This window comes from Polyodon spathula, chromosome 1 (assembly GCF_017654505.1).
Source record: "Polyodon spathula isolate WHYD16114869_AA chromosome 1, ASM1765450v1, whole genome shotgun sequence".
NCBI lineage: Eukaryota > Metazoa > Chordata > Actinopteri > Acipenseriformes > Polyodontidae > Polyodon > Polyodon spathula.
In genome coordinates this window covers 96,582,055-96,595,042 of record NC_054534.1, presented here as the reverse complement: position 1 = coordinate 96,595,042, position 12,988 = coordinate 96,582,055, and the positions used below count along the sequence as shown (strand labels likewise).

The 12,988-nt window shown below is 35.8% G+C and overlaps 1 protein-coding gene across 4 annotated transcripts in view; it reads right to left on the bottom strand.

Moving 5' to 3' along the window:
• Positions 1-12,988, bottom strand: part of LOC121324805 (TBC1 domain family member 14-like) — a 44,541-nt gene that overhangs the window by 16,784 nt on the left and 14,769 nt on the right. Inside the window, exons 1-3 of one of the 4 annotated variants that reach the window (XM_041267002.1) lie at positions 9,573-9,797; positions 6,510-6,633; positions 158-273 (exon numbers count right to left, since the gene is read on the bottom strand). In XM_041267002.1, coding sequence (XP_041122936.1) covers positions 158-273; positions 6,510-6,633; positions 9,573-9,607 — 275 coding nt within the window. In that variant the 5' untranslated portion in view covers positions 9,608-9,797. The other 3 variants (XM_041266997.1, XM_041267021.1, XM_041267013.1) reach the window with 3 other exon arrangements.

Here is a 12,988-nt window from a genome sequence, read left to right as displayed (position 1 = left end):
ATTTATCTGATGCCTCTGGAAGTTTGACCACAATTAATGTTTTTTTGAAAGGCCTACCTGCTATTTTCTAATTTACAGTCACTGAAAATTACCTTTCAGAGGTAGTTTAGATTACTGCTCTGTGCACAATGGCATATAGTGTCAGAAATACACCTACGGTGGCCTGTCTTCAAGGATAAGGGCGGTTGTTGAGAGTGGCTCGAAGTCCAGATTTTTCCTCACACTTTGCTTCGAAGGGGAACTGTGAGGTCGTCCAGGTCTTTCTTCACATTCCTGGAAAGTTTTATACAGATAACATTAATTAAACACACACAGGGTTACTCAACACCGACACAACATTACTACCATTAATTCATCGGCAGGCCATTGTCTAATGCAGTCCTCATCACGTGAAGTGTATTGTGCCCAACTTCTGTTCCACAGATTTCCTTGAAAAGTTATATTTCATCATTTTTTACTGGAGGGGGGGGATGAAATCCAAAAATCTATGAGAACAGAGGGTGGGCTGTCATGACCATCTGGTTCAAAGACGCTTCGCTGACAGAAGGAGGTATAATACATTTTATTGGACTAACTAAACAATAATTAATCACACGCTTTCATGACCTCAAAGGTCTCTTCTTCAGGTGAAAGTAGAAAATAAAAAACAGCAAGAGTCAAGTTTGTATCTTATTGTTAAACTGTATAGGTGATCCATATCGGATCTTAATCTTCCAGACTAGCATAGCAAGGGTTAAACAGCATGCCTTCAGTTAGGGCTCCAAGATAATGTTGGGAGCAGTACTACAGTATACAGTAGCCTGATGTAAAGTCAAAATAGCTCTGCAGTATTCTGAAGTCATTGGATCATGGTGGCACAACATGCTCTTCATAATAGCTCAAACAGTCTTAAAAGTCTCCTACAGGAACTGGCAAATGCTAAGAATTTTTAACAGCATCTGCACATCAGCAGGTTTAAACAAGAGCCCACTCTTAACCTGCAGTAGTTTACTCAGCTTCTAATGCATTGTTTGAGTGGACTGGTGAATAAGTAACAATTCGGTGGTGAATGCAACCATTTATTATATAGCAGTACTACCTCTTCGACATACCAGCTGTCAGAGATGCATTAGCAATGAGATTCTAAAAGAAAGCAAACAATCGCAGCATACTCTGTAAGGGAGCGGGCATTGTTTGTTTAGGTAATAATATATAAACAAATAGAATGCAACTACTTCCTAAATCTATTTCAACAGCAGCTCATGGTTTTAAACGTTTGACAGAATACATGATTTTTTTTTATCAAGACAACACATTTAATTAATTAAAACATCCCAAAAAAATGGATGCCACCATAAATGGGACAGCTATTAGCTGGTTAACTGCAAAAAACAAACCAAGGATTCGTACCGCTGTAAAGATAGACAAATCTAATAGCACATCTTAAGTACATGATTAAAAAAGCTTTCTATTGCAAAGTGTGCATTAGCTGAAGTTCGACTTGAAAGCTTCAAGCTCAAAACTATTCCTCCAGAGTGTGGGTCATGGAAGTAAATTTAATAGCAGCATCCATTTCTTCAATACCGACAAAAACCAAGCAGTCCATAACATTGAATAATGTCAGGGCTGGCCACTCAGTCAAATTAAATTAACTCAAATCAATTCTGCTAAGGACAAAACTTATTTAGTTATTTATTCTTTCAAGCTATAGTCTGATATTTTAAACATCCTCGTTGTCTTGATGCAGTAAACTGGAAATCATTCTGACAGCTGGCTTAGCAATAGGCCCTACACACTAATCCTTTTTTTAATAAACACTTATTTTCAGTAACAGGTTGGTGGCAGGTATACAAGCTTTTGACACATAAAAATTACAATATTGTATACATGCCTCTTATAACAAGAAATATATTTCAAAAGCTTTGGAATCGATAACAAAAATCAGACCAACTGTAACAAGCAAAAAAAATAAAAAAATCCTCCTTCCGGGAATACCTACACTAGATGGTCTTGAAAAGGTCAAATTGCAAAGATGGATAACCCACTAAAAAAATAACCATTGTTAGATCTAAACACACAGTGTCAACACTATACAGCATATTCTATTGTGAACAATGTATTAAAAAGCATAAAAAACGTAAATGTTTTTTGTACACATTTTTAAATATGTAGATCACATACATTTATTCAACAAAGGGACTGCTGCTGTAAACTACAATATAAAAAAAGCACAGTAGTGAAACCATATAATATTTTGGAATCCATCCAGCAGATAATATTACAAGCAGAGAAGAAAAACAGCTGGATGTCTCCTTTTGAAATCCTTCCCAGAAGAAGAAGTCACAACAGTCTTGAGACGTGCACTTACCATGAAAGCAGCCGCTCCTTAAACACTACAATATTTAAACTCCGTTCCACCTGGCATCATTGTCTTTGCCTTGCCGTGGATTAGCAGAGGGGAGGGGCGTAAGGCCCGCACTGCCTTCTGGAACACAACATGCGCAGCACACCTCACCTTCCTGAGTAGAGGACACCCGACAGCATCAGCAAGGCACGGCACAGCATCAGTTCTAAGCCTGCTCGTTCTATTGTGTACGATGTGTTTATTTTCATTCGGAGGGGTACCCCCCCCTCCCCCTCCTCCTCCTCCTCAGTAATCACTGCTACCTCCTGGTACGAGTCACTGCTTTATAGGAGACAGGCTTCAGCAGCCATAATAATCATCTGTGGATGAGAGGTATCCCATCATTTTTTTCTGATTTCTTTGGTAATGGCTTCTAGCTTCACAGAATGAAGAGCTCAGCTTGCCGAATTAGCCTGCCTGCATGCCTCCTGGGTGTCATTCAGCCTGTGACGTAGCTCTGCAGCACACAGATGGATTAAACCACTCCTGACTAACCCCTCTTGGCCCCGGAAGGGAACGACGCTCTTAGAAAGGGTCATTTAACTGAATATATGAAATACAAACAGGTAGCTTTCACCAAACCCATTTTCTTAAGACCATTAAAATAGAAAAAGTAAAACATAAAACACATTATAATACCAGCTGCATAAATCAGAATAGCAAACTGTTCCTTAACTATTGAACTAGAAGCATGTATTGTTCTAGATATTACCTTTAATAAAGTTTCAAACCTATTTCACAAAAACAAAAAATAATGGATAGTGTCAGACGAGTGATATATATATTTGTTTAACTTCTGCCATACTTTGCTGCACATGTTCCTTAATCTGTCTATTGAACATCGACCACAATTTACAGTTGGACAGCAGTATGACACACGGGTCTATGTGATGCAACTTGCTCCCATGGGGCTCACAGTAAGGTTAACAGCAAAGACTACAAGGCAAAATAGCCTTCTATTAGCTGTACATATCTGTGAAATATGTACGTTTACTACCATGATGAAGTTTAAAATGGTTTCCTGAAAGATTAAATATTCCTTTACAAAAAATTAAGAATTGTCCCACACTTGATTGGTTAAAATAATAATAATAATAAAAAAACTAAAAAAAACTGGTTGCTTCGTTTTTTGGGATTTACAGTGATCTAGTGTACAAGGAAAATGTGCAATTTAAATGAAATATATTGGCAGTCCCTGGTGTAAAAAATCACTTTTGGAGGCGAACAAAAAAATATCCCCACCTTTTGTATTGTAAATGGATATGAAGATAGGACAGTTACTTATTCAGGAACACCAAAATGTTTACCGCAAGGGATTAGATTGGGGTTAAATGCCCACTCCTAATTATTCGTCATTATTATTTTTTTTTTCAGGTTTCATTGCAATTGGGACAGCTTGCTAATGAAATTATTTGAATATATCTGAAGAGTAGTTGATTATATATTTAAAGATGCCCACTCCAGATATACTACAAGCACCCCTACAATATCCCTGATGTGTTAAGGAAAAATATATATATATTTTTTTCTTTCAGCTTCACTGCCTGTATTGTCAAACATTCTAAACTCAAACAGAACACATGGGAGTTTAATGAAGTATTGTTAATTGATATCTCCTGTTGCTAGGCAATCTAATCTCAAGCTATTTTCCTGTCAGCTGTGAGCTCTGCCAGCACTTATAAATCCAGTTAAACTCCCAAGCCCTGATGCCATTTAGCAACATATCTAGTTACTATCACTGACAAACAATGCACAGACTATGACAGAGATGCAGACTCAGTTTCTGCATGAACCAGACAAACACCTGCCAACAGAGGCTCAGATTACCACCGGACTCTGTGACTGGAATATCAGCATGGATACATGTACTGGTTAATAGAACTATCAAATTGATCTAGGAATTAAATGGTCGCATTTATAGGCTGTCAAGCTTAAACTAAAAATGATTCATACTTTATTGTATATCCAAAAATATTTACTATCCAATAATATCATTGGAGGACATTTGATAACACTGTTTTTCTGGCACAGCTATGTCATTTGTCCTTCCTAACAGTCTAAATAATGAATTGAAGGTTGCTGAAATAGTCACCAGTACTGGTGGAAACCTTGGCTGTTCCACGGCTTGTATTACAGCTCCCCAAAGATTTGGATATGTAAACCAATAAACAACATTGTGCTACTGTATGATCTGTGTTATTTCCATATTTAATGGTTACACTTCCAGTCATACTGTAGAAGACCCCCCCCCCCCCTCCCCAATCCCCAAACACAACATTGCCAAGTTAAAAACAAGCTGCCCCTGGTCATGAAAATCTATACAGAACAGCTTGGGCTGGAAAAGGTATAGTAATAGTACTAGTGGCCTACTAAGGAAGCACTGAGATCTTACAACTTAGCTTTATTAAAGCTGCTGTAAGAAAGGAATTCAGAACTATAATTATTTGCTGTTGCTTTGTAAAAACTGACAAATGTTAACATTGCTGCACTTTCTTTGACAATGTATTGCAAATGTAGATTATAAAACGAGAGAAGTGTTAAGTTGTGGATAAAACTGTTTTTCTCCAAATTTGTGACAAATAAAATTTAAAAAACAAAATCCAGAAATTACCTTTATTTGAAAATTTCCAAAAGGTATAACATTGTCCATTTTGTATAGAGTATTAAGTTATGTAGTTTTCTTTAAAAAAATTTCCCCTTTAGTGGTTGCTGCAGCATCACTTTGCAATGCATAGTTAATGAGTACCTTTAGAACTGAACATGATGCAGTAAATTCAGACTGGATCATGTAAGTGCAAGCCTGATGAAATGGCTCAACTTCTTTACAGACTACAGCACACAAGAAAAAACATTGTACAGATTTTATGCACAGCCATTACTGTTCTTAAATAAACCCTTGTTAAATCTGAGATTATATATATATATAATAGAATATACATTTCTGAATAGTACACTGGAATACATGGGGCGGAACAGAACAGGTTCAAATTATGTAAAATCATTTTATAATGGAATTAATTGGTGGAAAACACAACTTCTAAAATCCACTGACAAAGATATCCTCCACTGTAAATAACAAATTACTGTCATCAGTATCAACAACAAATAAATCATTATAAACTACACCCACCCCTCATTATATCTTCCCTTACTGTACTGCAGATTCAAATATACTGTGGGCCTGCGCATGTCTTAGCCAGTTTCACTTAGAATTACTGTTGATTTTATTTCGTACAGCACATCACAAACAAAAACACAGAAAACTATTAAAAACAAAGCATTAATTTCGTACTGTTATCATATACACATGCATTGCACAATAACACAAAGCAAATTAAATATCCACTTGCTGAAGAGGTTTTTATTTTAGCCAGCGAGGTGCTCACGTGTGGCAGGAAAGCACTAGCAAGTCACAGTGCAGTCAGCTCCCTAGCAACAAGCCTCCTATGTTTGGTATTGATGCTTTCAATGCAGCGGGTTTGTGCATTTGAGAAAGGAGAGGAAGACTCATGAAAATAATTGGAGACTTAAGTTGATGAGAAGCAATTACCCTCCACAGTGTCAATTAAACAGTGTACTGCTTTTTATAACAAAAATGACAAAAAGCAGGATGCGTAGAGAATTTATTAATCTATGTGTCTCTCGTTATATCATGGCCCTCGATATATAGTGGATTGATATTGGAACCCGATATATCACTTATGCACAAAACTTGTGAGTTTGACATAGAATAATTTTATACATACATATATATATATATATATATATATATATATATATATATATATATATATATATATATATATATATATACATACACACACACACACACACATATATATATATATATATATATATATATATATATATATATATATATATATATATATATATATATATATAGATATATATATCTATATATATTACTACATTAATTACCTGGATACTATGACCTATGCTTATTACATATTTTAATGAGGCAGGGTATAATGGTAATGGGTATGTTTTAATGATCTGTATGTTAATATTCCATTCCCATTCCCAGTGTGTACAAAAGCACACACTTATCACTTATTGCCAGAACAGCAGGACCGAAAACTTGAAAGGTAAAGTTTTTGCACAATACCTTCTGTATTTTCTTTGGGTCCTTATTTAGCCCATCTCTGAGAGGTACTTTTCCAAACAACTTCCACCCTGGTTCATTTTGCTCCAAGGGCCTTGTATCCTTACATTTCTTAGCAAACAAACTCCTGTAAAAGACAAACGTGAGAAAGAACATGGAATTAATTCCTGTATGAAACTCACCCTCTTTTTTCAGCTAGTTTCAAAAAGCTATCGTATGATTTTCAGCAAAATGGACAAACTATTACAGCCATCGTTAATACTGAAAAGTACACAACACTCCATTTACGTCATTACAGTATTCTGTTAAATATAACAAACACATTTTAAGAAAAAGAAAGTATGTTTAAAACCTAAATGAAACCAAGTGAATTCAGGGAATTCCTTATGTCAAGCGTAATTTGGAACAGTGTGATTTGCCAAGTTATTTTGTCACTGGATTTACAAAATTCCAAAATAAAAGCTGTTTACATTTTTTATTTTTTTTTAAAGCTGCATGTTATTGCTGATCTTCTAAATCAGAGTACTCCTGCATGATACTAGTTCCTCCTGAAACTTAAAACTAAAGGATATTATCATGCAGAGATTTAGGACAGGGGTAACATTTTTAAATCAAGAATATGCTTTTTAATGTGTACATTTCTATGTATTTTACACAGTAATCTGCAGGCTGCATAGTTGTTGCAGGTGAAACAGCTTTGGTCTGCAGGGTTTTTATTTCTCGACTGTGTTCTACTGTGGCAAAGTGGTTTGCAGTGCGCAGGTGTAGAGGTGATGCAGTGCTCAAGACAAGGACAAACAAAGTACTGGTGAAATGATGGTTTATTTACAATCCAAAGTCTGATGACAACAGTAAACAATAACTGTAACAGGCAACACAGCGTTGTGTGTTGCTCTGTTTCATCCACGGGTTCAGTTCCGAAATAATAGTCCTGGTATTTAAACACCCACAGTTAACACAAACACGGTCACAAGTCCACAGTGAGTGCTACAGTGCTAGTGTTGCAAATACAGTTAATTGTGACACAAGTGCAGTGTTGTCCGGGTTCGGTGCTGGTCTTTAGCAACAGCTCCGGATCGTGTTAGCCGTCTAATAAGTACTTTTTATATTCACGAAAAAACAATCAAAAAAACTCCCGATAACAACACTGTTCTCCATCTGGTTCTGCGTTAACCATAACAAAAGGAACAGATCACCTTGCTATGTCCCCTTATATATGTCAATCACGCCTCCTTGGTTAACGACAGCAACCGCTCCTCCAATCCGCAGCTGCCACATCGTTTCCCTTCCGGGTCGATGATTTAGTGTATCATAGCTCCGCCCCATTTCTAGATGGCCAACTTCCGTCCAACCCTGGGAACAAACTGTTTGGTCATCCAGTCCAGGGCACTCTTCCCTTTACACAGCACCCTCACAGGACGGGAGGAAGATTTATCACCAAGAATCATTCTGTCTCATCTACAGAGCATTGTGAACTGTGGTGACAGACTACTTTAAACAAGCCCCACAATTCAGATTACAATAGCCTTGCTTAACCAAAGGCAAACTGATTTGATAACTAAATCATTTCATTGCTTGTGCTTTGCAAGGCCTTTGATTTGTACAGTATGCAAAACCTTTCATCTGTATTTTAATTGAATTGCACAATTAAAAATGTATGAAAGCAATTTCACTCCAGCTACTGTGCGCAGTTCAAAATGTTTTTCTATTTATAATTTTGTTTTAATGAAAAGATGCATTAAAGGCAGATGTGGATTATTTATACTTTAGGATATGGTGAAATACCAATTATCTGGTTTAACTACTTCAGCACCATAACTAGTTTCAGTGTCTTATACTGAAAACTAAATATAAATGAACATAGATATGCATATTAGTAGATCAATTATTGAGTAGAGTTATCTTTTCTAGACATGTGTACAGGTCAGCAGTGTTGAGAGTTACAGTAAAGGCCAAGTTCAGTGATTTGCTAATTTCCACAGCCTAAATTCTTGAGTTCCTCTCATCACAGAAGTGGCACTTTCCAAGCAGCACACAACAAACACTAAACAGTAGCATTTGTATTAAACAAAAAGTGGGACTTTTACTAAATAAAATAAAAACGAAGATAATAATAAAGATAATGTGTCAGTGAATAGATCAGTGATCACAAGCTGAAGGTTCACAAAGCAGCTACCTTCAAAACTGTGAGAACTCTAAAAAGCCATTAAGACCAGGAACTAGGTGGTATGAGTTCTGAGAAAAGGCTAAGGTTAAAATAGTACAACATTATCGCTGTTTGGATTGTGATACGTTGTTCTTTAAAATATTCCACACACTGCTCAATTAATTGTATAGTTATCAGTTCATACAGTAAAAAAAATAACACACAACTATGGGAAAACAGAAATCCGTTATTCAGCACAATGGCAATCTACCAGGTATTTTAGCGCACACTGTTAGAATTAGACGAAATGTGTCTAAAAGCTTATCACGAGTTGAAAGTACAGAATGTGCCTGAACTGTTGTACCCATACTTTAACTCTTTTAACCATGATAAGGAGTACATTTGACAGTCTCTCTTTTAAATGTTTGAAAAATGATCTCTGTAAATTGTTTAGGCTTCATGTAAATGTTTTGATCCAGACTAAGGATCCACACATTGGGTGAATGTCCTTTGCTTATGACTCCTAAAATGATTAAGACAGTACCACATATGATACTGTTCTGCTTTACTGTGTTTGTTGACAGGACCCCTTTGTGAATGAGATCTAGGTCTCAATGGGTGAAATTCCCGTATAATTAAGAATAAAAAGCTGGAAGAGTGGGTTCACAAAACATCTTAACTGTCCAGCGCCAAACTTTTCCAAAGCAATTAACCATTTCCAATACTGAACAAGTATTGCTAGTCCTTCTTTGCAACAAAAATGAAACAATACAAATACAATCTTTAAAACTTCAAGAAGCATAAAAACAATAAGACATGACTTGTGTCTAAACCACTCTTAGAATACCAATTTTATTTCTAAGAAAATAGTTAACCTAAAGCAATGACAGCTACAGTAAACAATAATGTTGTATACATACCTGTCTATAAACAGTAGCAGGGAAGGTAATGCCATGGTTTCATAGGACAGTCAAAAACAAATTTGTGAATCTTTCCCCACTGCTAAAGGCTACAGCCATGGCTGAATCTTCAGATAAACTTTGAAGAACATTTTCAGCTTTACAAGTGAACTGACTTGTAGACAGTGACTCTCTCGCAACGAAGCTCAAAGGTAAAAGTACTGTCCAGGGCTAAAGAATCACTAGTTGAAGGAAAAGAACTGTAAATCAGTCACTGAGAAGGGAGTGTCCAGAAGCAAAGCAGGTAGGCTAACTCACCCACTTACAGAAACTTCATATGCAATCAACAGGGTGTAGTGGTGTCATGTTACACATAGTTCTTCAACACTCCCAGCTGTATCCAATTGAAATGTTTTTAAAGTCAAATAGACTCACGTGTCCTTCACCACTAAAATCATCCCTCTCCCCTACTCGACCCCAAGTATACCTCCACTACAGCACTGTTCCTCTCAAACATTTACATATGCTCACACAGAACAGGGAAGTTCTTTATAAAACAAACTAAACAGAACACTTTGTGAGAAAGTACAGTTGAATTATGAAAGTATTCTTTGCCAGTGTATTACAATCCCTTAATTTCAACTGATAATGTCCCAAACCTTGGGAGTGTACAGTGCTTATAGAAAGCCTACACCCCTTTGAACTTTTTTCACATTTTGTTGTGTCAGCACCTCACTTTCATGCATTTAAATGAGGATTTTTTTTCCCCCCATTAATCTATACTCCACACTGTTAAGGGGAAAAAAGTTTTTACTGAGAAATAAATGATATATTAAATACAAAACTGAAAGATTATAATTGGATAAATTTCCACCCCCCTTAATTAATACTTGGTGGAAGCACCTTTGGCAGAAATTAAAGCTGTGAGTCTGTTGGGATAGGTCTCTATCAACTTTGCACACCTAGATTTAGCAATATTTGACCATTCTTCTTTACAAAACTGTTCAAGATCTATTAAGTTCCTTGGGGAGTGTTGATAGACAGCAATCTTCAAGTCTTGCCACAAATTTTTTATTGGATTTAGGTCGGGGCTCTGACTGGGCCACTCAAGGACATTTACCTTTTTGAAAGGGGGTGTAAACGTTCTATAGGCACTGTAAATTAAGGTTTGTGGCAATTGTATGAATTGTTCCTGGATTTTATGCAGTTCATTTGAAAAGTCAGGTAGGTGATCTCTACTAAGCAGTGATGTTTCAATACACCAGTCGAGAAAGCTTTTTTTTGTGCAATGTATTTATATGATGGAGCGCACACTTGCAGATATTGGCAGTGTGTTGTTTAAAATAGCCGAAGCAATATTCAAACCGAGAAATAGAGCAAACTACCGTGACAGAGATATTAAGAAACCAGAACCAGGGAGGTAGGGACTTCTAGAGTTAAGAAAGAAGCCATCAGTTGTAGTTTACTGTACATTTACTGCTTGTTTTTTAATTTTGTAAAACAATTCCCCATGTTTAAAGTAGCCTGCATGATGTTTTTGTTCACTAACCTATTTATGGATGTGTAAATGCTTTTTGTATAGATGTTTGCAATTCCAACTTTTTCTCATATCCGCCTAACCCCAGACATGGGGTCGGATGTGTGACGCTGTACTGTACATATAGCCACTGAACACTAAAACACTGAAATTTTCACAGCTCGGCTAACTCCCAGGTGGTTAGTGTGCACATTTAATTACAAAACATTACAGTAATCAGTCACATTGCAAACCACTCACGATCATTTATTTTTCTTTAAGATGAGGTCACAGTATGAGAACTAAACTTCTGAATGAAAGCAGACAAGGTAAAGAAGCAAATAATCCCTCATAGAAGAGCTTTCAAGAATGTATAAATTTGACTGTCTTTGACTGTATCAATAGCTTATTCTGCAGCACCAAATTCTTACAAGGACTCATTTAATTTACATAGAAAAAAGGATTTCATATTTTAGCATCCAGTTTTTTTTTTTGTTTTTTTTTGTTTTTTTTTTTTTTTTTTTAAATGTTGTATATAAAACAATAGAACCCTGTTATATTAAAACGGTAATTTTAATTTTAATTAATCTTTTAATTCTTATTAGGCCTACATCTCAATGTTACATAACATGCTGAAGTGGGCCTACACAGGATTCCATACACATGGAAAAAATAAGAATGTGGCAACAGACAAGGTCATTTCTGCAAATATAATGGTAGTTCCATTAAAAGCTGACCAACTTCCATCCAGCTTTCATTTACAGCCGTGACTTAGGCAAAATTCCCATCTTCTCCTACATTTTTAAAAACATAGATATGTTAAGTTTAAAAATTGTGATCATCCTTTTAAAATCAGTAATGCAATTTGTTACAGTAATTAAAAAAAAGGAAACTATTAATGGTCAGTTGGCTTTCCAAAATCTATCAGATACAAAAATCCACCAAGTATGCATGAACTTTGAAAACCTCTTGGTTACATACTACAAGAAAACAGTGACTTATTGGTTGTTTCAAAATCACTGAGAAAATTCCAGCTAATGCTGGAAATACTTTTCTCCAGTAAGCATTTTCTCCCAGTCTGGTAATACCTTGCAAAATACAGTAAAAAAAAAAAAAAAAAATCTGTAAACTCTTCCAACACCTCTTCAAAACTACTGTGACCCAAACTTTATGTAACATATAATGTACAACAGGCAAAGCCTATGCTATCTGATTTCTTATTTCACTTCTGCTGCAAAATAAACATATATTTAAAAAAAATAAAACATTTGAAGACAACAGGTACTTTGTCAGCTTTAACAGCCCAGCCAAAATGCAATATATGGACTTCATGATCTTTTTTTTATGAAATTCTTTTCAAAGTATACTCTTTGATTCTTACGTTCTCCTGGGTTGTTTTCCTCTTTCAGTGGGATCTCTGCTCAGTAACTTGCAAAAATTTGAAACTCTTACCAATAGTTATCCGTCAATGCCTCAAATCACAGGTCACTGTATATCACAGGGAGACTGAGGTTTACAGAAGTATTCACCCCCTACCAATAATGTCACATGTTGTTGAATTATAAATGATTTATGCAGTTTTTCAAACAAACTTTTTTTATTCAAAGCTGTAGTGGTTAAACTGAACACTGTTATATGAAGAGTAGATTACATGTCTGCAAAACTTGCAAAGAAAATGTAGAAAATGAAATTTACTGTTTGCATAAGTATTCAGCCCTTAAAATCAGTACTTGGTAGAATCACATTTTGCAGCAATTACTGCTATGAGTCTTTTTGGATGGTCTCTACTAGCTTTGAACAGTAGGATGGTGACATTTTTGGCCATTCTTCACAGGAAAATTGCTCCAGTTCTGATAAGTTTGTTGGGGATCGACAATGGACTGCAATCTTCAAGTCTCGCCATAAATTTTCAATTGGATTC